At 38.8% G+C, this 27,445-nt stretch overlaps 1 protein-coding gene across 6 annotated transcripts; it reads left to right on the forward strand.

The window, feature by feature from the left end:
• Window positions 1–245: 245 nt before the first annotated feature.
• On the forward strand, window positions 246–27,445 carry beg (malonyl-CoA-acyl carrier protein transacylase beg). 6 transcript variants are annotated; one of them, XM_053778045.2, is made up of 10 exons: window positions 371–434; window positions 1,627–1,831; window positions 4,544–4,734; window positions 7,172–7,337; window positions 9,547–9,638; window positions 14,146–14,320; window positions 18,543–18,652; window positions 24,681–24,898; window positions 25,872–25,991; window positions 27,085–27,445. In XM_053778045.2, the coding sequence occupies exons 3-10, from the start codon at window positions 4,569–4,571 to the stop codon at window positions 27,358–27,360; spliced, it is 1,323 nt and encodes a 440-aa protein (XP_053634020.1). In that variant the 5' UTR covers window positions 371–434; window positions 1,627–1,831; window positions 4,544–4,568; the 3' UTR covers window positions 27,361–27,445. The 6 variants fall into 6 exon arrangements, with proteins under 6 accessions (XP_053634021.1, XP_053634019.1, XP_053634024.1 ...); XM_053778047.2 differs by having other exon boundaries at window positions 372–434; window positions 1,631–1,831; XM_053778046.2 differs by lacking the exon at window positions 1,627–1,831 and having other exon boundaries at window positions 246–385.

Here is a 27,445-nt window from a genome sequence, read left to right on the forward strand (position 1 = left end):
GCGCATTAAACTAGCCGTTCAAGTTACACAACTACTGCAAGTTTATTTAGGTATTGGTACACACAAATAGTTACAGAAATATAGGTGACTATAATTAACATGTGTGGATTACCTAGGATAACCCAGAAAGTCAGACGAAGTGACTTATTTCCATGGATGATAGTGGATGTGTGTGTACCAATACTTTCTTAATGTAAACTACAGTTTGTATGCCACACAAAGAAATAAAAATTTGAATTGGGGTCCTTGAGCTGAGTATGCTACCAACTGAGCCAGGGTGTGTTGGAACTTATTCAGTCCGAGAAGTCCCAACGGGGAAAAACACACCGTTCGAGGGCCCTTACACCCACCCAAAACACAAACACACTCCCCCGAGTTGGCGAAGGTGGTAGGAGAGTACTTCTTAATTGATAGATTTACCTTTCAGGGAAGAAGTAGGTAGCTTATACTGTTAGTACACTAATATTAGGATTATTGAGACAACTGTAAATAATAATGTAGGCCTAAGACCTTAAGATAGGTAGTAATAGGCCGAATGTAGGCAAACACCAAAAGGTGTCTGATGAATGTAGCTACAGAAAGGGAGGGGAATGATTTTCTATTTTTTTAGCTAACATACGTGTAAATTTTACCATATTCCTAGTAATGACCCTCGTGTAGTAGATAGTCTTAATGACCCTCGTGTAGTAGATAGTCTTAATGACCCTCGTGTAGTAGATAGTCTTAATGACCCTCGTGTAGTAGATAGTCTTTTTAGTATGATAATAAGATGTTATCTTCATTGTAGAATAATAAGAAGATATAACCTCTTATATGGGTGTGAAGCGTGGGTGATGAATGTTGCAGCGAGGAGAAGGCTGGAGGCAGTGGAGATGTCATGTCTGAGGGCAATGTGTGGTGTGAATATAATGCAGAGAATTCGTAGTTTGGAAGTTAGGAGGAGGTGCGGGATTACCAAAACTGTTGTCCAGAGGGCTGAGGAAGGGTTGTTGAGGTGGTTCGGACATGTAGAGAGAATGGAGCGAAACAGAATGACTTCAAGAGTGTATCAGTCTGTAGTGGAAGGAAGGCGGGGTAGGGGTCGGCCTAGGAAAGGTTGGAGGGAGGGGGTAAAGGAGGTTTTGTGTGCGAGGGGCTTGGACTTCCAGCAGGCATGCATGAGCGTGTTTGATAGGAGTGAATGGAGACAAATGGTTTTTAATACTTGACGTGCTGTTGGAGTGTGAGCAAAGTAACATTTATGAAGGGATTCAGGGAAACCGGCAGGCCGGACTTGAGTCCTGGAGATGGGAAGTACAGTGCCTGCACTCTGAAGGAGGGGTGTTAATGTTGCAGTTTAAAAACTGTAGTGTAAAGCACCCTTCTGGGAAGACAGTGATGGAGTGAATGATGGTGAAAGTTTTTCTTTTTCGGGCCACCCTGCCTTGGTGGGAATCGGCCAGTGTGATAATAAATAATTATAATAATAAGGTAAAAGGACCCCAATGGAAATAAGTCACTCTGTCTGACTTTTTTGGGTTATCCTAGGTTCTCTACACATATGCTGCTATGTATGATAATTCTATGTAACTGTATTTGTGTATACCTGAATAAACTTACTTACTTACTTACACTAGGTTATGTTAGCTAGGGAGAACTGGCAGCCCAAGTTTGAACGACGAGGCGCGGGTCTCGAAGACGCCAGAGCTTCCTTCTAAGACTAGACACCATCTGAACAACACGTGCCGTGATCAGCAGGCGGCGCCCCCCACCTGTCTTCACATATTAGACCTGGGGAAATCTGGTGGAGGCACCTCGATGTACCGTATATGACCTCCGTCAGGCCCATACAGTAAGACAAGACCTCCACTCTTTCTTAGGATTCTGGCCAGTGTCTGGGGAAAGTTGCGAGTGAGTTGAGCTGTAGGTCTTTATGCAGCTGGCAGTGCATGCCCAGTATGTACCAGTGTCTCTTGTCAACCTAGAAGCTAGTGTCACTTTCTGCATAGTATTCTAGGGGATTCACCCCCCCCCTTGGAAATAGGAATTTCTGAGGTTACCTGGAGGTTATTCCGGGGATCAACGCCCCCGCGGCCCGGTCCATGACCAGGCCTCCCGATGGATCAGGGCCTGATCAACTAGGCTGTTACTGCTGGCCGCACGCAGTCCGACGTACGAGCCACAGCCCGGCTGATCCGGCACTGACTTTAGGTATCTGTCCAGCTCTCTCTTGAAGGCAGCCAGGGGTTTATTGGCAATTCCCCTAATGCTTGATGGGAGGCTGTTGAACAGTTTTGGGCCCCGGACACTTATGGTGTTTTCTCTTAGTGTACCAATGGCGCCCCTACTTTTCATTGGCGGCACCTTGCATTGCCTGCCCAGTCTTTTACTTTCGTAGGGAGTGATTTCTGTGTGCAGATTTGGGACCATTCCTTCCAAGATTTTCCAAGTGTAGATTATGATATATCTCTCCCTCCTGCGTTCCAACGAGTACAAGTCAAGTGCTTCCAAGCGTTCCCAGTAGTTAAGGTGCAGACAGGTCACTAATAACGATTGAATATTGCAGGAATTAAGGCTCCCGGTTGCACGTGGTTTCTGAGGGGAAGTCCAAAGGGGCTAAGCTTAGGGAGGTGGAAGACCAGAATAGATTCTACATCACCAAGTAAGTTAGTCCTTTAAACGTGCATGCAGGCGAGATTTCTTGCAACATAAGTCATTTATGAAAATCTGTCCTATAAGCCACTTGTGAGGTGAGGTACCGACCTCAGAGCTCGGTGTCAACAGAGCTTGCCAAGGTAGGCGACTCACTTGGAGGCAGTCCAGACAAATTTTCACAGGGTGCTTTCTATATAGTATTCCTCCCTAGTGGCCCCTCAAGGAAGGTTCCTTGATGCTGGTGAGGGGCTCTTGATTTAGGGAATTGGATCTGTGCTCCGGATCCCTGAATTGAACCTAGGTACCTTCCATCGCCCCAACATGGGCTGTATAATCCTACAGATTTAGAGCTCCCTATTATAATAATAATCCTCCCTAGTGGGTTTAGCGCTTGTTTTATATTATAATATTATACACTATTCCAATGATGTCAGCTACATCTGTATCAGGTGTATCATGTACTTGAAGACATAAAGATGATGATTATAATGTGTGAGGTGTGCGAGGCCTCAGGTACATCCTCGCCCTTTCACCCAACAATAACATTAATTTGAGTGAGCTAAGATTTGTACCGGAGTGTGAGCGAAGTTATGTTTATGTAAGTTTATTCAGGTACAAGTACACACAAATACAGTTACAGAAATTATCATACATAAAAAGCATATGTGTGGACTACCTAGGATAACCCTCAAAAAAAGTCAGCGACTTATTTCCTTTGGGATCCTTGTAATATCTTATTGTTTAAACCTTAAAAGTTAAAGCAGCTAAGTAACTCACGAGTAGTTCTAGTCGGGACGTTAGAGAGAAGACAGGTCAGGCTTGGTGCTCCTCCTTTAGTACTCACAATTATAAGTTACCAGCTGTATAGCCCTTGTGGCTTAGCGCTTCTTTTTGATTATAATAATCATGTAAGTTACCAACCGTCCGATGTGTGTGTTTTTACCCACTTCCAGCATTTGAGGTCCACACGACACACACATGTATAGTACATGTTAATTTAACCAATAAAGATAAGATTAAGGTTTATTACTCTGTAAAGGTTACAATGTGTAATTACAGTTTTGGTTTGCTAAGTACAAAGAAAGTCACAATCATGCTGGGGGGGGGTGCCTTGATGTCAGTTAAGGGTTCTTGATTTTAGAAATTGGAGCCTTGATGTCAATTAAGGTTTCTTGATCTTAGAAATTGGAGCCTTCAAGAATGGTAGGTGCCTTGATGTCAGTTAAGGATTCTTGGTCTTATAAATTGGGGCCTTCAAGAGAGGAAGGCTCCTTGATGTCAGTTCTTTATTTTAGAAATTGGAACCTTGGTGCTAGTGAGAGGAGCTCTTGATTCAAGGAATTGGCCTTAGTCTCTTTTCTTAGATCAAACCTGAATGTCCCCTCTATGGTTTTTGCACTGATTAATAAGTAAATAGAGAATTGGAGCTACTCTTGCCTTCATGGGATCTTCCCTGATTACCTCCTTTACCCAAAAACTGTACATGTGTAACCAAAATGGGTTTAGCACTCTTCCATGAGTATACTCTTCAAGGAGCTTTTGATCTAAGGAATTAGACTTGTTCCCCTCTTAAATTGAGACAGATGCTGTATAACTCCTATGGGTTTAGTGCTTCCCCATAAATAATACTATGTATAAATTTCTCATGAGTATAATGATTATCAAAAAGGGGCTGAGAATTCCTCAGAAACCAGATAAAAGTCGCATTGACTTTATTGGGTTATTTTATATGTCCATAACGTGTGTTCCCCAAGACCATTATAAAAAATTTGTTATGTATGCAATATGTAAATAAATTTTCCTTATTCTCTCATTTGTACAGTGACTCAAATTTTTCAAGTTTTTGTTTATATTAGACACTTTACCCAGGTATTTCTTTCTTGAAAGCATTTTTTCCCATTCTTTACAGTTAGTGCAGTGTATTGCTTGTAGTAATGTTGAGCCATTGCACTCGATATGCAAGAAATTCTTCTGTGAGCTATTTGCAAGATCATGTTCAAAAAGTCTTTCAACAAATATTACCTCTCACTAGCACCTGTCTGACAAGAAGCTCCAGAAGAGGAATATCGGACAACATAATAGATGAGCAGGGTAAAAATGGTACTTTGACAAAATTTTTCAGTTTTCATTGAATTCTTTTGTGATATATTAAAGATATATGATATGTGATATATGAAAGAAATTATTCATATACAGTACAGTACTGCAATGCCTGGAGACACATTGCATTAAGAAAAATTCTTTAAAGTTCTTGAAATTTATAAATTTAAATTTTCTAGTCATTACCAGGTCGGTTATTTTTTCTGTCATTTAAATTTCTTTAAATGTCTTCCATGACTTTACTCCATTTTTATTTTTGCTTCTAATATTTTTGCAAAACCCTTGAAGTCAACTTCATATGCTGCTGTTTACCTTATTTTTTGTTGTGTGTGTTTACTTTATTATATGTGGTTAAATTAAGCTGATTTTTTTATGTATGAAAATTTCATTATAGGCACTGGCATTATAGGCATTTTTGTAGTTCGCTGCAATCAGTTATAGTGAGACAGGTTGCGAATGACAAATGGTTATTTACAAAAGAATTACATAGTACAGTATTTACATTGGTTTAGTGATCTATATTCCATGGAGTGATTGAAGAGAGGTGGTAAAATCAGTCATGACAATTTATTGTTAATGGATGTTACATTTATGTGAGATTTAATTGGTACTTTTTGACAATATTAGTAAAGATGTTGGCAGATGGGGAACTTTTGTCATTTTGGGGCAGTGAATTGGTGGTGGGGGGTTTATGTCAGGTTCAGTGTCTCCTAACATGAGCCTTAATCAGCCTTAATCCAGCCTTAATCCAACCCATATCCAACACATAACTAAAAAAGTATCCAAAACGGTTGGGATCCTCTCCAAGATACGATACTACATGCCGCAAAATGCCCTTCTCACACTATACCACTCACTTATTTATCCATACCTCACCTATGCTATTTGTGCTTGGGGATCAACTGCAGCAACACACCTAAAGCCAATAATAACCCAACAAAAAGCCGCAGTAAGAATAATCACTAAATCCCATCCCTGGCAACACCCCCCCCCCCCACTCTTCACAGATCTAAACTTACTCCCTGTTCAGTACATCCACACTTACTACTGTGCAATCTACATCTGCAGGACCTTAAATTCCAATATTAACCTTGACCTAAAACGCTTTCTTGATAGTTGTGACAGAACCCACAGGCATAACACCAGACACAAACATCTCTATGACATTCCCCATGTCCGACTAAACCTTTACAAAAATTCAATGTATGTCAAAGGCCCTAAAATCTGGAACACCCTACCTGAAAACTCTAGAACTGCAGACACATTCAACACCTTCAAAACTACCATTAGAAAACATCTTATCTCCCTGAATCACCCTGTCAACTAATTACACGAATACCACCTCGTGGTTCACACTTACACTCACTCACTCACCCAGTTGACCATAAACAGAAATATCAATCTCAATCTTAAAATAATGAATCCTAACTAGTCATAAGTTGGCCTGTGATACTCCAATACTGAAACTATGTATTGTGCCAAAACAAAAGTATTCACATTGCTAAACTCACAAACTAGTATTTAGTCACTTAGTCATAATACCAACTTACCTCATAATTTGTAATATTTTAAATTTAAAATTAATCTAAGTCTGCCTGAAATGCCTAGCCATGCTAGGTGTTCTAGTGGCACCCTCTGTAATTAGTACTTTACTACATGTAAACCACACAATAACCAAATTCTGTAAACTCAGCATTGTAATCCTTATAGAGAATAAACTTTGAATTTGAATTTGATGACCCATTAACTGGTTATGCATCTTCTGGCTCACTGGAGCTAGGTTCAACAGCCCATTAAAAAAAAATGAATACAACATTGTAGTGTATCCCAAGATGCAAAATTATCCTTTTTAATATCTTCTGGTTCTGGAAGATGGCACCTAAGCTAAACACTGACAGTACAGTAGCACAGGAATAACTTATTTGTGACAGCAGTAATTGCAGTTCCTGTATTACCTCTCTACATATGGATGTGACTTGATATGCTCTTGACAAGCAAATGGGCTCCATAGACTGGTGCTGAAAGAGTTTTATTCTTACCACTTTGTTGACTGGTGTCGCTTAGATGCTGACATGAACGCTGAATTGTAGTTGATATTTCTCTGTTTTAATTTTATTTAGTTATTACAATGTAAGTTAAAATATTTGTGAATGATGCAGAAAATTTTATGAAAAATAATTTATGAAAGGGCCTGCAAATCTCTTCAAGAGCCTTGATAAATTGAGCAAATATTGTACAGTTGAGTGGTAGAATTTAATATAGACTAGTATGTGGCATTTTGTACAAATCACTTGTTTTTAATAGTACATATTGTATTACTATTATTACTGCATAAAGTATTGTATTTCTGACATACAATAATTACTAAATATACGTATTTTTATGTCTGTTTTGGGGGATTAGTGTTAACCTTTAGTTTATGTATTGTATTTTACAGATAAAACAGATGAATGCAAAGCAACAGAAAATAAATCAAGTAATGAGCCATTTGGTAAAGAATCTCCAAAACAATTGTTGGAGAATGCTTCTACCTTTGAAGACTTGCCTTACAGTCCAGATGATGTGTGGACACAAGGTCCCTATCCTCACAAAAGCAGTTATAAGTAAGACGATAAATACTAGCATTGTGTGTGCATTTTTTTTAATATTTAACCCATTCTGTGCTACAGTGTATGACCTAATATATCTTCACTGCATTCAGCAATCTTGCATGCTAATTATCCTACTGGATCTTTTATAACCATTTTTGCAGTGTATTATTCTGTATTACTCATTAAGACTCTGGGGGTATAATTTAGACCTATTGGACAATACTGTATATTCTAAACCTTCGGCTTCTTTCTGCTGTTTTGACAAAGAAAGCACTATCATTCATATTTTTTTTTCATCTTTTAGTTCCAATGTACTTTAGTCTGATTTCAGCAGAAATTTTGGACTTAACCCTTTCAGGGTCCAAGGCCAAAATCTGAAGTGGTGCCCCAGTGTCCAAGAATTTTCAAAAAAAAAAAATTTTTATTTTTTCTTATGAAATGGTAGAGAATCTTTTTGTGAATGTAATAAAACAAAAAGTATGAAATTTGATGGAAAATTGACGAAATTATGCTCTCGTGAATTTTGATGTGTCAGCGATATTTACGAATCGGTGATTTTGCCGAATCTGACTCCCATTTTAGGCCCATTACATTATTCCAGTCGACCAAATTCTTAGCTATTTCACTAGTATTACTTCTATTCTATCGATTGAGCACAAGAAATCGCCAAGTCAACTGTTTCAGCTACAAAATAAAGTGACCGGAAATTGGTAATTTGGCCAATTTAACACAAAGCTCAAAATATTCCAATTTCAAAATAGGGTCCAGAATAAACAATGTAGGTATTCCTGGCACTAAACTAACATTTCCTCTGTTCATTAGTTATATTTTGAGGCTTTACAAATAAATTCCATTTTGATTTTTTATTCACATAATGAATTTTTATTCACACCAAAAATTAGAAAATTTACTGTTATGCAATATTGTAATAATTGTATAAATATCATCACCACATTTGTGAATGTATATTAGACCCACCAGCTGGCGTGTATTAGACGTGTGAGGTCGTTTGTTTACTCTTGAACATCGGCAAAAATTTAACATTTCCGCCACTTTGAGCTCAGTTTCAAGCCATTTCCAGTGCTAAAACCAATTAAAATTATCTCTATTTCTGTAATATGTCTTCCATTCTATCAAATGAGACCAAGAAATCACAAATACAACTATAAAAAGCATACAAAAATACACTGCAAAGTCGCTGTTTTAATCGAAAACCACGGTCTCAGTTTTTTTTCTCTCATTATATACAGTGTGCTGCAGGATTTGTTTTATGTGGTGCACACATACCACATAGATGTATTCTCTCATATCTAGGCCCAAATTTACCACTCAGTTTATCAGAGTGAGCTGAGCTCATGACGTAGATCTACGGTTTGGACCCTGAACGTAAAGCCGTAGATCTACGGGACGGACCCTGAAAGGGTTAAAAATGGTTGCATGTTGATGTAGGAGGAGGGAAAGGTTGTGGGAGCTACGACCAAAGGCTTTGAGGTGTTTTAATGATGCAGATGGAATACTGGGTCTTTGTATTAGGATAATTTTCAAAAATCAAACTACTGCTTGAATGGTGTAAAAAGGCATAAACCTATGCTGGACTGGTGTACAGTACAAGAATGGCAAGAGTTGCATTAGGTGTAGATTTCCACTGAGCCTGAGGCTTGGGCACCTGGGCAGGCTTCAGTTTTCTGGTCAAGGGCCAAGTTCAAAGAATTTGCAAGCTGGCGAGTGTATATTTAAATATGTCCATATCTAAAAGGATGCTATAGGTTAAAGGACACCATTATAGTATTAAAAAGACCAGAGATCAGAGTTAGAGTATTACACCAGGTTGGTGGTGTGAAAGACAAGTATCCACCAGTAGCATGATGCACTGCTGAGTGAGACCTACAGGGAGTAAATAAAAATGAGATGTGATGATTTTGAGATGACATGGGAAGCCCTGCTTTGCAGAACTTTGGTGGTTCAACTCTGATGCATAGGGGTATACCAACCCTCTACCCCATAACATTGCAAAGCAGCTATTTCAGGGTATAAATTGAGAATACTATATACAGTATATAAATTTTAATTTGGTTATACAGTACTGCAATAACAATAATACAGTAGTTTAAATCTCATTAATACAAGTAATTAAATTTTAACAGAAAGCTAACACTTAATTTAAATTTTGTTCCTTAAATTAAGTATTTTTTCTTATTTCCTCTGTATTTGTTTACTGCAGGCAGAGTCAAGCTAAGCATTCTAAACGGCCCAAAGTTGACCCAAGAGAAACAACATTAATTTTATTTCCTGGACAAGGCACACAGTATGTAGGTAAGTCATGTGAAGTGTCTGAAATATGTTTTGGAATACATTTACTTCATTTAACAGCAACGTTAATCATTGTTACAGTGTCCCATGTCCTGGTGGCAAAAGCTCTCGCTTCACACAGTGAGGGTCTGGGTTCGATTCCTGGTGAAGGGGTGGAAACATTGGACATGCTTCCTTACATTGGTTGTCTATGTTCACCCATTAGTAAAATGGGTACTTGTGTGTTAATGTGGGTCGCATCCTGGGAGAAAACTGACCGAATTTGCTCGAAATACGTACTCAGCATAACAAGCGGCTTTCTATATGTAGTAGTATGTCACTGTTGTCAGCTAGGCCTGTATACCTTATACATGTACTTGTAGTAAATTAAGATATTATTTTTTTTTTTAATAAGTTGGCCGTCTCCCACCGAGGTAGGGTGGCCCAAAAAGAAAATACTTTCATCATCATTCAACACTTTCACCTCACTCACACATAATCACTGTTTTTGCAGAGGTGCCCAGAACACAACAGTTTAGAAGCATATATGTATAAAGATACACAAAATATATCCCTCCAAACTGCTAATATCCCGAAACCCCTCCTTTAGAATGCAGGCATTGTACTTCCCATTTCCAGGACTCGAGTCCATCTATATTAAAATAACCGGCTTCCCTGAATCCCTTCACTAAATATTGCCCTGCTCACACTCCAACAGATCGTCAGGTCCCAAATACCATTCGTCTCCATTCACTCCTATCAAACACGCTCATGCACGCCTGCTGGAAGTCCAAGCCCCTCACCCACAAAACCTCCCTTATCTTTTCCTTCCAACCTTTTTGAGGGCTACCCCTACCCCGCCTTCCTTCCCTTACAGATTTAAATGCTCTCCATGTCATTCTACTTTGATCCATTCTCTCTAAATAACCAAACCACCTCAACAACCCCTCTTCAGCCCTCTGACTAATACTTTTATTAACTTCACACCTTCTCCAAATTTTCTGCATAATATTTACACCACACATTGCCCTTAGACAGGACATCTCCACTGCCTCCAACCGCCTCCTCGCTGCTGCATTCACAACCCAAGCTTCACACCCATATAAGAGTGTTGGTACTACTATACTTTCATACATTCCCTTCTTTGCCTCCATAGATAACGTTTTTTTTCTCCACACATACCTCAACACACCACTCGCCTTTTTTCCCTCATCAATTCTATGATTAACCTCATCCTTCATAAATCCATCCGCCGACACGTCAACTCCCAAGTACAGTGGACCCCCGGTTCGCGATTCTATTGGTATCCGATAAATCCAGTATCCAATGCATTATATCGCAAAAATTTGCCTCGGTTCCCGTTACAAAACCCGGTATGCGATACGATTCATACGAGATGTATCCACATGTGGCCTGAACTGCCCGGTGTGTGCCAATGTTTACAAGCCAGCCAGTGTGCGCGCATCTAAGGATACATTCGGTACATTCCATATTATCCATATTATCACTGATTTTGGTGCTTGTTTCTGCAAAATAAGTCACCATGGGCCCCAAGAAAGCTTCTAGTGCCAACCCTGTGGTAAAAAGGGTGAGAATTAGTATAGAAATTAAGAAAGATTTTGAAGGGTTTGAGGCTAACCCTGAGAAGCCTATGCCAGTTGTGGAATCCATTGTGCCTACTTCAAAAATTAAGGAAATGTGTGCACAGTGGGTTGAACTGCAAACCTTTATGGATGAAAAATCACCCTAACACAGCTATTGCAAGCCGTGCTGGTGACTATTACACTGACAATGTTGTGAACCACTTTAGGAAAGTCATAAAGGAACGAGAGGTACAGGCCTCTATGGACAGATATGTTGTGTGACAGAAGTCCAGTGACTCAAGCTGGTCCTAGTGGCATTAAAAGAAGGGAAGTAACCCCGGAAAAGGACTTGCTACCTCAAGTCCTAATGGAGGGGGATTCCCCTTCTAAACAATAGGTTCAACACTCTCCCCTCCTCCCATCCCATCAATCATCACCAGATCTTCATTAAAGGTAAGTGTCAATTATTCTATTGTTATTGTTGTTATTGTAATTATTCTGTTGCATTAAACTTAATATTTCATGTGGTAAAAGTTTTTTTTTTCATACTTTTGGGTGTCTTGCACGGATTAATTTGATTTCCAATATTTCTTGTGGGGAAAATTGATTCGCTTTCCGATAATTTTGGTTTATGATGAGCTCTCAGGAATGGATTAATATCGCGAACCTGGGGTCCACTGTATCTGAAAACATTCACTTCACTCCTCCTCCCCAATTTGATATCCAATTTTTCTTAATCTAAATCATTTGATACCCTCATCACCTTACTCTTTTCTATGTTCACTTTCAACTTTCTACCTTTACACACACTCCCAAACTCATCCACTAACCTTTGCAATTTTTCTTTAGAATCTCCCATAAGCACAGTATCATCAGTAAAAAGCAACTGTGTCAATTCCCATTTTGTATTTGATTCCCCATAATTTAATCCCATCCCTCTCCCTAACACCCTACTTGGAGTCTACCTGGAGGGCATTCTGGGGATCAACGTTCCCACGGCCTGGTCCACGACCAGGCCTCCCGGTGGATCAGGGCCTGATCAACGAGGCTGTTACTGTTGGCCGCACGTAATCCAACGTACGAACCACAGCCTGGCTGATCCGGCACCGTCTTTAGGTATCTGTCCAGCTCCCTCTTGAAGACAACCAGGGGTCTTCCCGTAGTGCCCCTTATTGCTGGTGGGAGGCTGTTGAACAGTCTTGGGCCCTGGGCACTTATTGTGTTTTCTCTTAGTGTGCCAGTGACGCCCCTACTTTTCACTGGGGGTATGTTGCATTGCCTTCCAAGTCTTTTGCTTTCGTATGGAGTGATTGCTGTGTGCATATTAGGGACCAGTCCCTAGTATTTACTTTTTTTACAACCCCATCTATAAATATATTAAACAACCATGGTGACACTACACATCCCTGTCTAAGACCTACTTTTACCAGGAAGTAGTCTCCCTCTCTTCTACACACCCTCGGTATACGTCCGCTTTGGAATAAATCCAACTTGGTATACATCCTGTTTGTACGCAAAAATTTTTGCTTGGTATATGACCTTTGTTTGGAATATGACTTGCGTGCTAGAACTTTTGTGGTTCAAAATGAGTCACGACACCATGCGCTACCCTTGTTTACCTCTCTCTCGAGACAAAGCCATGACTGCCCACTAGCGTCAGTACTACTATTGCTACCATTCAGTGAACAACCCGTGCTGTAACTCTGTGAATTTTCACGTGATTTTATGTTTTTCGTAGAAATTTTTTGTAAATTCATTAATCATGAGTTCTAAGAAAGTTAATGAGAAGAGCCAAACAATAACATTTCCTCCTCCTCCCTTCTCAGCACTATCCCAGTAGGCATTCAACTCTTTTCAGCAAAGTAAAGTGAGGTTAAATCTGCATTTATTTCATCTAATTCTTTTGTATTTATGTATATATTTTAGTATTAAGCAGTGTTTAAATTACATATTTCAGTATTAAGCAGTGTTTAAATTACATATTTTAGTATTAAGCATTGTTTAAATTATTTTATACAACCCCCATCAATGCCAATAACAATAGGATTATTTTTTCATGGGAACTGATTAATCGTTTTCCCTATATTTCTTAAGGGAAAATTCGTTTGGTGTACATCCTGTTTGGTATAAGTCCAAGGTCTTGGAACACATTAAGGATGTATACTGAGGTTCCACTGTGTTATTGTTATTATTATTATAATCTTATTTTTCTTATATGTACTGTACAGGCACACTGTACTTATTTGTAGCTATAGGACAATACTTCTGATTATAGTGTTTTCATTATTTAGTTATTCATATATATTTTTAATGTTCGTAGTACACTATTTTCTCCTTGATAATTTTCCAGCAGTCTACCATACAATTTTTGGTACATATTTGAGATTTTTTGTAGTTTGCCATTGTCACCTCCTGTGTTGCTGTTGATGCTGCTATGAAGCCAGTATTATTTTTTTTCAAGTATGTACTTTCATGGTTATACAATGTCTTTATAAGTTGTTTTTTTTTTTTTACCATACCTTCATAACTCATTTTACTTATCTCTGGAAGCCATTTTGTAGCATGTTTCCATTTTTTCTGTGTTATCTATGGCCAAACCCCACTAAATAGCTACTGTATGTAGCAAGTTGCCTACCACAGTAATGTTCCAACAGTAAAAATGTTTAAAAATCACCAGATGGGCTGCTAGGTTTTCAAATTTTGGAGGTAGGAAGTGAAATGTCTACCCTGTAAGCTAGATGCAGATGTTACAGTCAAGGGATCACTGTCAGTTCATGCCTGTGTTCTGTAAAGATAACTAGGGGTATATTTTGGTGAATGTATTTTTGTTTTTTGAGTCATCTTTCCTTGTTGGCAAATAGTTTGTGTATTATAAATTTTTATAATATATACATTTAACTAGAGAATTAATTTTAAGCATATTTAATAATCAAAATAATGCATTTCAGGAATGGGAAAAGAATTGTTAAAATACCCTAATGTTCAAGAAATGTACAAATGTGCATCTCAAATACTCGGCTATGATCTCTTGGAACTTAGCCTGAATGGTCCTCTTCAGAAGCTGAGCAAAACCATACATCAGCAACCTGCTGTTGTTGTTGCTTCATTAGCTGCAATTGAAAAGTAAGTAGTATGAGAGTAGAAAATAGGCGAGCTTGCCAATATGTTGGAAAACACCCAAATTGGAGAAAACTGATGTGTTGTTACAATGTACCTCAAACAGCACTGCTTACATTATGCTCTAATTTATTTCTACCACAACACTGCTGTTTGTGCCTGGGGATCCACTGCAACAAATAACAAAAAGTGCTGTATGAATGGTCATTTAGTCTACTACAGGACAACACACTCCCTCACTCTTTGAAAGTCTAAACTTATTAATACATGCACACATAAAATTCACTCATATTAATGTGCATACTACATACACAGGATAATAAACTCTAAAATCGGTCCTGCCTTGAGACTCTTTCTTGAGAGTTGCAACAGAACTCGCATACAAAATACTAGACAAAAATCTCTTCAATATTCCCCACATCTGGATCAACCTATGTAAAAACTCGATGTGCATAAAAGGACCTAAAATTTGTATTTGTCTGCTTGCAACCTCCAGTCTCTCCCTGTCTGTCAGCCATTTCAAAGCTACTGTTAAAAAAACAGCTTCTTTCCTTAATGTGATCCTAACAACAATAATCATACTGAACAATTCTCATCCTGTGTTGTCCCTATCCTTGTTTGTCATTCCTTCAACTCATTTACTGAGCTTCATCCTTAATTTATCACCGATTAATTTTTTTAAGTTGGATTACTAAATTTTTTTTTTTTTTTCAACAAGTCGGCCGTCTCCCACCGAGGCAGGGTGACCCAAAAAAGAAAGAAAATCCCCAAAAAGAAAATACTTTCATCATCATTCAACACTTTCACCACACTCACACATTATCATTGTTTCTGCAGAGGTGCTCAGAATACAACAGTTTAGAAGCATATACATATAAAGATACACAACATATCCCTCCAAACTGCCAATATCCCAAACCCCTCCTTTAAAGTGCAGGCATTGTGCTTCCCATTTCCAGGACTCAAGTCCGACTATATGAAAATAACCGGTTTCCCTGAATTCCTTCACTAAACATTACCCTGCTCACACTCCAACAGATCATCAGGTCCCAAGTAACATTCGTCTCCATTCACTCTTATCTAACACGCTCATGCACGCTTGCTGGAAGTCCAAGCCCCTCGCCCACAAAACCTCCTTTACCCCCTCTCTCCAACCCTTTCGAGGATGACCCCTACCCCGCCTTCCTTCCCCTATAGATTTATATGCTTTCCATGTCATTCTACTTTGATCCATTCTCTCTAAATGACCAAACCACCTCAACAACCCCTCTTCTGCCTACTTTTATTAACTCCACACTTTTTCCTAATTTCCACACTCCGAATTTTCTGCATAATATTTACACCAGACATTGCCCTTAAACAGGACATCTCCACTGCCTCCAACCGTCTCCTCGCTGCTGCATTTACCACCCAAGCTCACACCCATATAAAAGTGTTGGTACTACTATACTTTCATACATTCCCTTCTTTGTCTCCATAGATAACGTTTTTTGACTCCACATATACCTCAATGCGCCACTCACCTTTTTTCCCTCATCATTTCTATGATTAACCTCATCCTTCATAAATCCATCCACTGACACGTCAACTCCCAAGTATCTGAAAACATTCACTTCTTCCATACTCCTCCTCCCCAATTTGATAACCAATTTTTCTTTATCTAAATCATTTGATACCCTCATCACCTTACTCTTTTCTATGCTCACTTTCAACTTTCTCCCTTTACACACATTCCCAAACTCATCCACTAACCTTTGCAATTTTTCTTTAGAATCTCCCATAACCACAGTATCATCAGCAAAAAGTAACTGTGTCAATTCCCATTTTGAATTTGATTCCCCAAAATTTAATCCCACCCCTCTCCCGAACACCCTAGCATTTACATCCTTTACAACCCCATCTATAAATATATTAAACAACCATGGTGACATTACACATCCCTGTCTAAGACCTACTTTTACCGGGAAGTAGTCTACCTCTCTTCTACACACCCTAACCTGAGCCTCACTATCCTCATAAAAACTCTTTACAGCATTTAATAACTTACCACCTATTCTATATACTTGCAACATCTGCCACATTGCTCCTCTATCCACTCTATCATATGCCTTTTCTAAATCCATAAATGCAATAAAACTTTTCTAAATCCATAAATGCAATAAAAACTTCCCTACCTTTATCTAAATACTGTTCACATATATGCTTCAATGTAAACACTTGATCTACACATCCCCTACCCACTCTGAAACCTCCTTGCTCATCCGCAATCCTACATTCTGTCTTGCCTCTAATTCTTTCAATTATAACCCTACCGTACACTTTTCCTGGTATACTCAGTAAACTTATTCCTCTATAATTTTTACAATCTCTTTTGTCCCCTTTCCCTTTATATAAAGGGACTATACATGCTCTCCGCCAATCCCTAGGTACCTTCCCCTCTTTCATACATTTATTAAACAAAAGTACCAACCACTCCAACACTATATCCCCCCTGCTTTTAACATTTCTGCCATGATCCCATCAGTTCCAGCTGCTTTGCCCCCTTTCATTCTACGTAATGCCTCACGTACCTCCCCCACACTTACATTCTGCTCTTCTTCACTCCTAAAAGATGGTATACCTCCCTGACCAGTCCATGAAATTACCACCTCTCTTTCTTCCTCAACATTTAAAAGTTCCTCAAAATATTTTTGCCATCTACCTAATACCTCCATCTCCCCATCTACTAACTCCCGTACTCTGTTTTTAACTGACAAATCCATACTTTCCCTAGGCTTTCTTAACTTGTTTAACTCACTCCAAAAATTTTTCTTATTTTCATTAAAATTTCTTGACAGTGCCTCTCCCACTCTTTTATCTGCTCTCCTTTTGCACTCTCTCACCACTCTCTTCACCTTTCTTTTACTCTCCATATACTCTGCTCTTCTTATAACACTTCTGCTTTGTAAAAACCTCTCGTAAGCTACCTTTTTCTCTTTTATCACACCCTTTACTTCATCATTCCACCAATCACTCCTCTTTCCTCCTGCCCCCACCCTCCTATAACCACAAACTTCTGCCCCACATTCTAATACTGCATTTTTAAAACTATTCCAACCCTCTTCAACCCCCCCACTACTCATCTTTGCACTAGCCCACCTTTCTGCCAATAGTTGCTTATATCTCACACGAACTTCCTCCTCCCTTAGTTTATACACTTTCACCTCCAGTATAATAAAAACTATGTATTCTTATTCTCATATACTACTAGTAATCATTATTTTGTTTTAAGGCTGCCCAGAATTCCTTGCATAATAAGGGGCTTTCTATTAAGTAATTTATGTATGTATGTCAGTTACCTTAATTGTAAAATATTCTGTACTCCACTGCAGTGCTGAAAGCCCATTCCTTATACTCGTGTAAAGTCATCACCTACCTTTTTTCCTCGTCTTCTTTTCTGTGGGTCACTTCACCTCTCATAGATCCATCTACCGACATCTTTCTTTCTTTCAACGCACCAGCCGTATCCCACTGAGATGGGGTGGCCCAAAAGGACAAACGAAAGTTTCTCCTTTTAAATTTAGTAATATATACAGGAGAAGGGGTTACTAGCCCCTTGCTCCTGGCATTTTAGTTGCCTCTTACGACACGCATGGCTTACGGAGAAAGAATTCTGTTCCACTTCCCCATGGAAATCTACCGACATATCTACTCCCATATATCTGAGTACATTCGCTTCCTCTCTTATCTCATATCCAATCTTTCATTGCTTAGACTTTCATTTCTCACATCACTGTTCTCTTTTCTTTGTTCACTTTTAATTTCCTTCTTTTACATACCCCTCCCAATGTCCTACATCAAACTTTACAACTTCTCCAGTCTCTCTTAAAAGAATTGTGTCATCAGCAATGAGCAACTGATAACTCTTACTTTGTATCAGATTCATTATTTTTTAATCCCACAGCTCTTGCCAATGCCTTATAAGGCATTTACCTCTTTTACAACTCTATAAATGTGTTAAAACAACTATTGTGACATCACATTCACCTACCCACGGCCTAAGGTAATTTTACTGGGAAATAATCTCTGTCTCCTACATATCCTGACCTGAGCCTCACTAGATATACTAAAAACTCTTTACTGCTTTTAGTAACCTACCATCCATTCATTTGCAACATCTGCTATGTTGCATTCCTGGCCACCCTATCATGTGCTTTTTCTAAATCTGCATTCATTGATTTATGTACAGATTGAGAGATGAACAACCCAGTGTACTAGACTCCTGTGTTGGTGTGGCTGGATTCAGCGTTGGAGAAATTGCTGCTTTAACTTTTGCTGGTGCTCTGTCATTTGAAGATGGTAAGGGAACTTTTTTTTATTCGCTGTGGGTTCACTACTGTTGTTTTTTGCTCATACTTTAATAATGCTTAAAACACATTGCTTCAGAAAATGTAAGTATATGATTTGGGAGCATTCAGTATACAGTATCCTTCATCCTTTATCCTTTATGTAGGTGAGGAGCTCTTGATCCAAGGAATTGGAGCTATGTATAATTTTCCAGGCACTGTAATATGACCTTTACAAGTTTAGTACTTCCCTTGATTATAAGAATAATCAGTGTACACTTGTACAGACTTCCCTCACATAAAATGCTGTATGTACTGTTTCAAAATTGTCATGTGTGTTTAATTATTAACTCAGTCTGGGTTATCTTAAAGGACCCTCATAAATGCTAGAGAATTTTTGTAATGGAACCACTTGCCCAACCGATCACATTATTTGATCACTGGGTGTCCAACCTGAGAGGCACTGACAACCGACGTGAAATCTAGCACTGCTTGAATGAAAAAGCGAATACTGTACTATCATTTCTCTGTAGGGAATGCTGTTATCTTGTTTTGAGTACAGAGCTTAGATTAATCTATAACAACATCTGTGATTTACTCACTTATTTTTCTTGTGCAACTATATTATGATCAGGTACCATTATGATAGTCCTTGATGATGTCTCCTTACTCGGGTCTTAGTCATAATGTCCCACTCATTAGCTGTGTAATCACTAGTGTGCAGTGGTAGGGATCCACCCACACTGTATTGCAGACCTTGAACGTAGGTCATCTTTTATCCGTAAGATGTTATAAGAATGACAATTGTGGTGATCTTTACCCAAAACACTTTGGAAGATTAATTTGGTCTAAACAAAGGTCAAGACCTGAACACTGTCCAGGTTTAGCTTTATATCAGTGTTATGGTATGTGTATCTAAATATGAGGTCTTAAAGTAAAAATTTGAATACTTGTAAAACATTTGGGGTGTCTCACCTCATATTCTTAGTGATGTGATTCCCTGCATGATAACTACTCTATAGAAGCATTATTTATTGCAGAATGTTATATTTCTGCAGCAGGGAAATGAACCCTCTAGCTGGTATATACATAATTTTAATTTCTTGGCAATTTTTATTTTATCTTATAAAGAAATATAAATAATCAAGCTTAAAAATCTTTGCTAAAGAAAAAGATTCAAACCCAAGGAGTAGTTAATTTATTGACTTAAAAGGCTGATCAAATCCAATTGATAACTTGGATGGATAACCATCTGATAGAATTTTTTTGTATGAATGAGATAAATGCATATTTTCCCTCTCTCTTGTGTTCAACAGGGTGTGACATATATGTTTTATTATTATTATTATTATCACACTGGCCGATTCCCACCAAGGCAGGGTGGCCCGAAAAAGAAAAACTTTCACCATCATTCACTCCATCACTGTCTTGCCAGAAGGGTGCTTTACACTACAGTTTTTAAACTGCAACATTAACACCCCTCCTTCAGAGTGCAGGCACTGCACTTCCCATCTCCAGGACTCAAGTCCGGCCTGCCGGTTTCCCTGAACCCCTTCATAAATGTTACTTTGCTCACACTCCAACAGCACGTCAAGTATTAAAAACCATTTGTCTCCATTCACTCCTATCAAACACGCTCACGCATGCCTGCTGGAAGTCCAAGCCCCTCGCACACAAAACCTCCTTTACCCCCTCCCTCCAACCTTTCCTAGGCCGACCCCTACCCCGCCTTCCTTCCACTACAGACTGATACACTCTTGAAGTTATTCTGTTTCGCTCCATTCTCTCCACATGTCCGAACCACCTCAACAACCCTTCCTCAGCCCTCTGGACAACAGTTTTGGTAATCCCGCACCTCCTCCTAACTTCCAAACTACGAATTCTCTGCATTATATTCACACCACACATTGCTCTCAGACATGACATCTCCACTGCCTCCAGCCTTCTCCTCGCTGCAACATTCATCACCCATGCTTCACACCCATATAAGAGTGTTGGTAAAACTATACTCTCATACATTCCCCTCTTTGCCTCCAAGGACAAAGTTCTTTGTCTCCACAGACTCCTAAGTGCACCACTCACCCTTTTCCCCTCATCAATTCTATGATTCACCTCATCTTTCATAGACCCATCCGCTGACATGTCCACTCCCAAATATCTGAATACATTCACCTCTTCCATACTCTCTCCCTCCAATCTGATATCCAATCTTTCATCACCTAATCTTTTTGTTATCCTCATAACCTTACTCTTTCCTGTATTCACTTTCAATTTTCTTTTGCACACCCTACCAAATTCATCCACCAATCTCTGCAACTTCTCTTCAGAATCTCCCAAGAGCACAGTGTCATCAGCAAAGAGCAACTGTGACAACTCCCACTTTATGTGTGATTCTTTATCTTTTAACTCCACGCCTCTTGCCAAGACCCTCGCATTTACTTCTCTTACAACCCCATCTATAAATATATTAAACAACCATGGTGACATCACACATCCTTGTCTAAGGCCTACTTTTACTGGGAAATAATTTCCCTCTTTCCTACATATTCTAACTTGAGCCTCACTATCCTCGTAAAAACTCTTCACTGCTTTCAGTAACCTACCTCCTACACCATACACCTGCAACATCTGCCACATTGCCCCCCTATCCACCCTGTCATACGCCTTTTCTAAATCCATAAATGCCACAAAGACCTCTTTAGCCTTATCTAAATACTGTTCACTTATATGTTTCACTGTAAACACCTGGTCCACACACCCCCTACCTTTCCTAAAGCCTCCTTGTTCATCTGCTGTCCTATTCTCCGTCTTACTCTTAATTCTTTCAATAATAACTCTACCATACACTTTGCCAGGTATACTCAACAGACTTATCCCCCTATAATTTTTGCACTCTCTTTTATCCCCTTTGCCTTTATACAAAGGAACTATGCATGCTCTCTGCCAATCCCTAGGTACCTTACCCTCTTCCATACATTTATTAAATAATTGCACCAACCACTCCAAAACTATATCCCCACCTGCTTTTAACATTTCTATCTTTATCCCATCAATCCCGGCTGCCTTACCCCCTTTCATTTTACCTACTGCCTCATGAACTTCCCCCACAGTCACAACTGGCTCTTCCTCACTCCTACAAGATGTTGTTCCTCCTTGCCCTATACACAAAATCACAGCTTCCCTATCTTCATCAACATTTAACAATTCCTCAAAATATTCCCTCCATCTTCCCAATACCTCTAACTCTCCATTTAATAACTCTCCTCTCCTATTTTTAACTGACAAATCCATTTGTTCTCTAGGCTTTCTTAACTTGTTAATCTCACTCCAAAACTTTTTCTTATTTTCAACAAAATTTGTTGATAACATCTCACCCACTCTCTCATTTGCTCTCTTTTTACATTGCTTCACCACTCTCATAACCTCTCTCTTTTTCTCCATATACTCTTCCCTCCTTGCATCACTTCTACTTTGTAAAAACTTCTCATATGCTAACTTTTTCTCCCTTACTACTCTCTTCACATCATCATTCCACCAATCGCTCCTCTTCCCTCCCGCACCCACTTTCCTGTAACCACAAACTTCTGCTGAACACTCTAACACTACATTTTTAAACCTACCCCATTCCTCTTCGACCCCATTGCCTATGCTCTCATTAGCCCATCTATCCTCCAATAGCTGTTTATTTATTTATTATCACACCGGCCGATTCCCACCAAGGCAGGGTGGCCCGAAAAAGAAAAACTTTCACCATCATTCACTCCATCACTGTCTTGCCAGAAGGGTGCTTTACACTACAGTTTTTAAACTGCAACATTAACACCCCTCCTTCAGAGTGCAGGCACTGTACTTCCCATCTCCAGGACTCAAGTCCGGCCTGCCGGTTTCCCTGAATCCCTTCATAAATGTTACTTTGCTCACACTCCAACAGCACGTCAAGTATTAAAAACCATTTGTCTCCATTCACTCCTATCAAACACGCTCACGCATGCCTGCTGGAAGTCCAAGCCCCTCGCACACAAAACCTCCTTTACCCCCTCCCTCCAACCCTTCCTAGGCCGACCCCTACCCCGCCTTCCTTCCACTACAGACTGATACACTCTTGAAGTCATTCTATTTCGCTCCATTCTCTCTACATGTCCGAACCACCTCAACAACCCTTCCTCAGCCCTCTGGACAACAGTTTTGGTAATCCCGCACCTCCTCCTAACTTCCAAACTACGAATTCTCTGCATTATATTCACACCACACATTGCCCTCAGACATGACATCTCCACTGCCTCCAGCCTTCTCCTCGCTGCAACATTCATCACCCACGCTTCACACCCATATAAGAGCGTTGGTAAAACTATACTCTCATACATTCCCCTCTTTGCCTCCAAGGACAAAGTTCTCTGTCTCCACAGACTCCTAAGTGCACCACTCACTCTTTTTCCCTCATCAATTCTATGATTCACCTCATCTTTCATAGACCCATCCGCTGACACGTCCACTCCCAAATATCTGAATACGTTCACCTCCTCCATACTCTCTCCCTCCAATCTGATATTCAATCTTTCATCACCTAATCTTTTTGTTATCCTCATAACCTTACTCTTTCCTGTATTCACCTTTAATTTTCTTCTTTTGCACACCCTACCAAATTCATCCACCAATCTCTGCAACTTCTCTTCAGAATCTCCCAAGAGATAGCTGTTTATATCTTACCCTAACTGCCTCCTCTTTTAGTTTATAAACCTTCACCTCTCTCTTCCCTGATGCTTCTATTCTCCTTGTATCCCATCTACCTTTTACTCTCAGTGTAGCTACAACCAGAAAGTGATCTGATATATCTGTGGCCCCTCTATAAACATGTACATCCTGAAGTCTACTCAACAGTCTTTTATCTACCAATACATAATCCAACAAACTACTGTCATTTCGCCCTACATCATATCTTGTATACTTATTTATCCTCTTTTTCTTAAAATATGTATTACCTATAACTAAACCCCTTTCTATACAAAGTTCAATCAAAGGGCTCCCATTATCATTTACACCTGGCACCCCAAACTTACCTACCACACCCTCTCTAAAAGTTTCTCCTACTTTAGCATTCAGGTCCCCTACCACAATTACTCTCTCACTTGGTTCAAAGGCTCCTATACATTCACTTAACATCTCCCAAAATCTCTCTCTCTCTCCTCTGCATTCCTCTCTTCTCCAGGTGCATACACGCTTATTATGACCCACTTCTCGCATCCAACCTTTACTTTAATCCACATAATTCTTGCATTTACACATTCATATTCTCTTTTCTCCTTCCATAACTGATCATTCAACATTACTGCTACCCCTTCCTTTGATCTAACTCTCTCAGATACTCCAGATTTAATCCCATTTATTTCCCCCCACCGAAACTCCCCTACCCCCTTCAGCTTTGTTTTGCTTAGGGCCAGGACATCCAACTTCTTTTCATTCGTAACATCGGCAATCATCTGTTTCTTGTCATCCGCACTACATCCACGCACATTTAAGCATCCCAGTTTTATAAAGTTTTTCTTCTTCTCTTTTTTAGTAAATGTCTACAGGAGAAGGGGTTACTAGCCCATTGCTCCCGGCATTTTAGTCGCCTCATACGACACGCATGGCTTACGGAGGAAAGATTCTTTTCCACTTCCCCATGGACAATAGAAGAAAAAAAGGGGAACAAGAGCTATTTAGAAAAAGGAGAAAAACCTAGATGTATGTATATATATATATGCATGTGCGTGTCTGTGAAGTGTGACCAAAGTGTAAGTAGGAGTAGCAAGATATCCCTGTTATCTAGCGTGTTTATGAGACAGAAAAAGAAACCAGCAATCCTACCATCATGCAAAACAGTTGCAGGTTTCTGTTTCACAGTCATCTGGCAGGACGGTAGTACTTCCCCGGGTGGTTGCTGTCTACCAACCTACTACCTATATGTACAGTATTAAATAAGTTATACGGTATTTCAATAGCCTACATTATTTTGCTTTTATTTTAGCATATGTACAAAATTTTCTATCTGTCTATTTCAGCAATAAGATTAGTAAAGGTGCGAGCCGAGTCAATGCAACTTGCTTCAGAAATAACACCTAGTGGGATGATGACTGTTATATACGGACCTGATTCGAGATTAGGTTTTGCATGTTCTGTGGCAAAGGAGTTATGCAAACGACAAGACCTGCCAGAAGTTGACTGTCGCATTGCAAATTACCTTTTTCCTCATTGTAAAGTAATTGCTGGGAATGAAGAGGTGAGAAGTATTTTGTATATCAATTTATCTTGCCACTGGCAAGACAATGATAGTGAGTGATGGTGAAAGTGTTTTTTGTTTTTCGAGTCACCCTACCTCAGTGGGAGATAGCCATTGTACTTAAAAAGTATATATAAAAGTGTATGTCTGTCTTGTCTGTCTTTTTTTTATATTTTTTACAATATTTTTATATACAGTAGTAATATATAAGTGCATAGTTATTAATCAGCAAGCTTATAGGGTGGTAACAAGACACATTTATGACTAGAATTTATTTTACCTACTGCATGGCGAAATGTCGTCAATAGTAGATTTCATTTGTTATGTAGGTATCAAACCATTACCTATCCAGACTTACAGGGTACAGCGTAAAATTGGAGCCATCCGTGAGCTCAGAGTTTCATTTTATCACATAACTTAATTTTTTAAATTTTGTGAGAATATTTCAGTTACTAGTTGTCTGAAAAATAATTGTTGATGGTGTTATGTCCTTGAGTAGGGTACTGCCTATAGCTGCACATCATGTAGTATAATAGCTGCTTTCTGGTTGTCCATGACTTGAATTACTGATATACAGTTTTTGTAAGTAAATTTAAGGTTGAATATTTTATTTTTTCACACATTAGCATTCTCTTCTAAGTTTTAAACCCACTTCAACAGATGCCTCATAACTTTAGGATTTTCAGGTTCCACCTCTGAATATATGATATGCCTGTACAGTGGTACCCCGAGTTTCAAACTGCTGCCAACTTGACCAGTTATGTGAGTGCATTATTGTAAGTGCTTTTGTAAGTGTATTTTTTGTGGTCTGAAACGGACTAATCTAATTTACATTATTCCTTACGGGAAGAAATTTGTTCAGTAACGGCACTTAAACAGCCTTCTGGAATGAAGAAAGTTCAAAACTCGGGGTACCACTGTATATTCAAAATATAAATGTAATTATGTATATGTAAATTTTTTTTTTTTTCAGGCTTTAACATTCATTGAGCAAAATCAATCAGATTTCCGATTGAGACATCTCAAAAGACTACCTGTCTCAGGAGCCTTCCACACAAACCTTATGAAACCAGCAGCTGTGGCAGTCAAAGAAGTGAGTCAATTACCATTAAGTCTACAGTACTATTATAATTTCCAGTGTTTCATAATCAGTGAGATTTGTGTATATTATTATTATAATAAAAAAGAAGCGTTAAACCCACTAGGGTCATACAGTGCTGCAGGGCAAGGAGTGATGCAGGATGAAAGGATAAGCAAGGGTGGAGAGGACAACAAAGGTAGAGTTAGGAAAAGCTGTGAAGAGTGCTAAATGAAGCAGAGATTCATGAATAAAAACTGCAAAAGAAAAAAAAAAAAATCTCTTACATGGGTTGTATTAAGGTAAAGAGTTTATTTGCTGTATTGTGATTAATTCATTATGTTCGTGGTGTCCCATTTTGGTGTTTGAGCTATCAATTTTTTTTATTTCCTGTAGTAGTTATAACATTTATTACTAATATTTATATCCCATTACAGTATTTACCACTTAAAAATGTATGGTATGCTTTTGGTTTCTCTCTTTTTTTTTTTTTTTTTTTAGCCCCCTCAGTTTGTGGCATCTTGTTTTGACTGCTGAAAGTGCTAAGAAATCATTTTTTACTGTATTTATTCTTTTATATCTTGTATAACCTTATATGATTATATTGTCTCATCTTTTCCTTCCTATCAGTCAATGAGGGGATTGTGAATGTTTAGTCATTCATTGTAACACACTCCAACAGACCTTAACCTGCTTCTCACTATCCACACAAGAGCAATTTCCTGCTTTAAGTAACTTACCATGTATTCAATACATTTGCAACATCTGCCACATTGCTCCTCTATCATATGCTTTTCCTAAATCCATAAATGCAATGAAAAATTTATTATCTTTATTTAAGTATTGTTCACTTAAATAATTGTCATACAGCACCTGGGGACTAGAAGACATGGTGAATATTACGGTACTTTAAGAAATTATTATATTCAAGGGGAAGTGCTATTCTTGTACAGTATGGGTCATATACTGCCTTGGAAATGGAACGTAATCAGGTTTGATCACTGATCTGAAGAACTAAGAAAACTGCTTGTACCACCACCACCTGTGTTTTATTAAGCTAGTTAGACATAACAAAGAAATATTTTTACAAGTGATATATATTTTTCAGATGATGACAAGAATTCCTGTTGAAGTGCCTCTCATTCCTGTTCACTCAAATGTTGATGGAAAATATTACAAAAATGCGACTCAAATCTACAAGCAACTGCCCAAACAGATCTACTCTCCTGTCAAATGGGAACAGACAATGCACATCCTATATGAAAGAAGTGTAGGAACAAATTTTCCTAAAACATATGAATGTGGACCTGGTAGATCACTGAAAACAATATTAAAAATGTGTAATGCAAAAGCCTGGGAGTCATGCTTTAATATTAAAGCATGATAATGCATATATATTTTTGCAGTACATGTGCCATTATCTTCAGTGAATGTTGTACAATGTAGCACTAATAAAATGTTCAAAGCCA

Source organism: Cherax quadricarinatus, chromosome 22 (assembly GCF_038502225.1).
Source record: "Cherax quadricarinatus isolate ZL_2023a chromosome 22, ASM3850222v1, whole genome shotgun sequence".
NCBI classification, from domain to species: Eukaryota; Metazoa; Arthropoda; class Malacostraca; order Decapoda; family Parastacidae; genus Cherax; species Cherax quadricarinatus.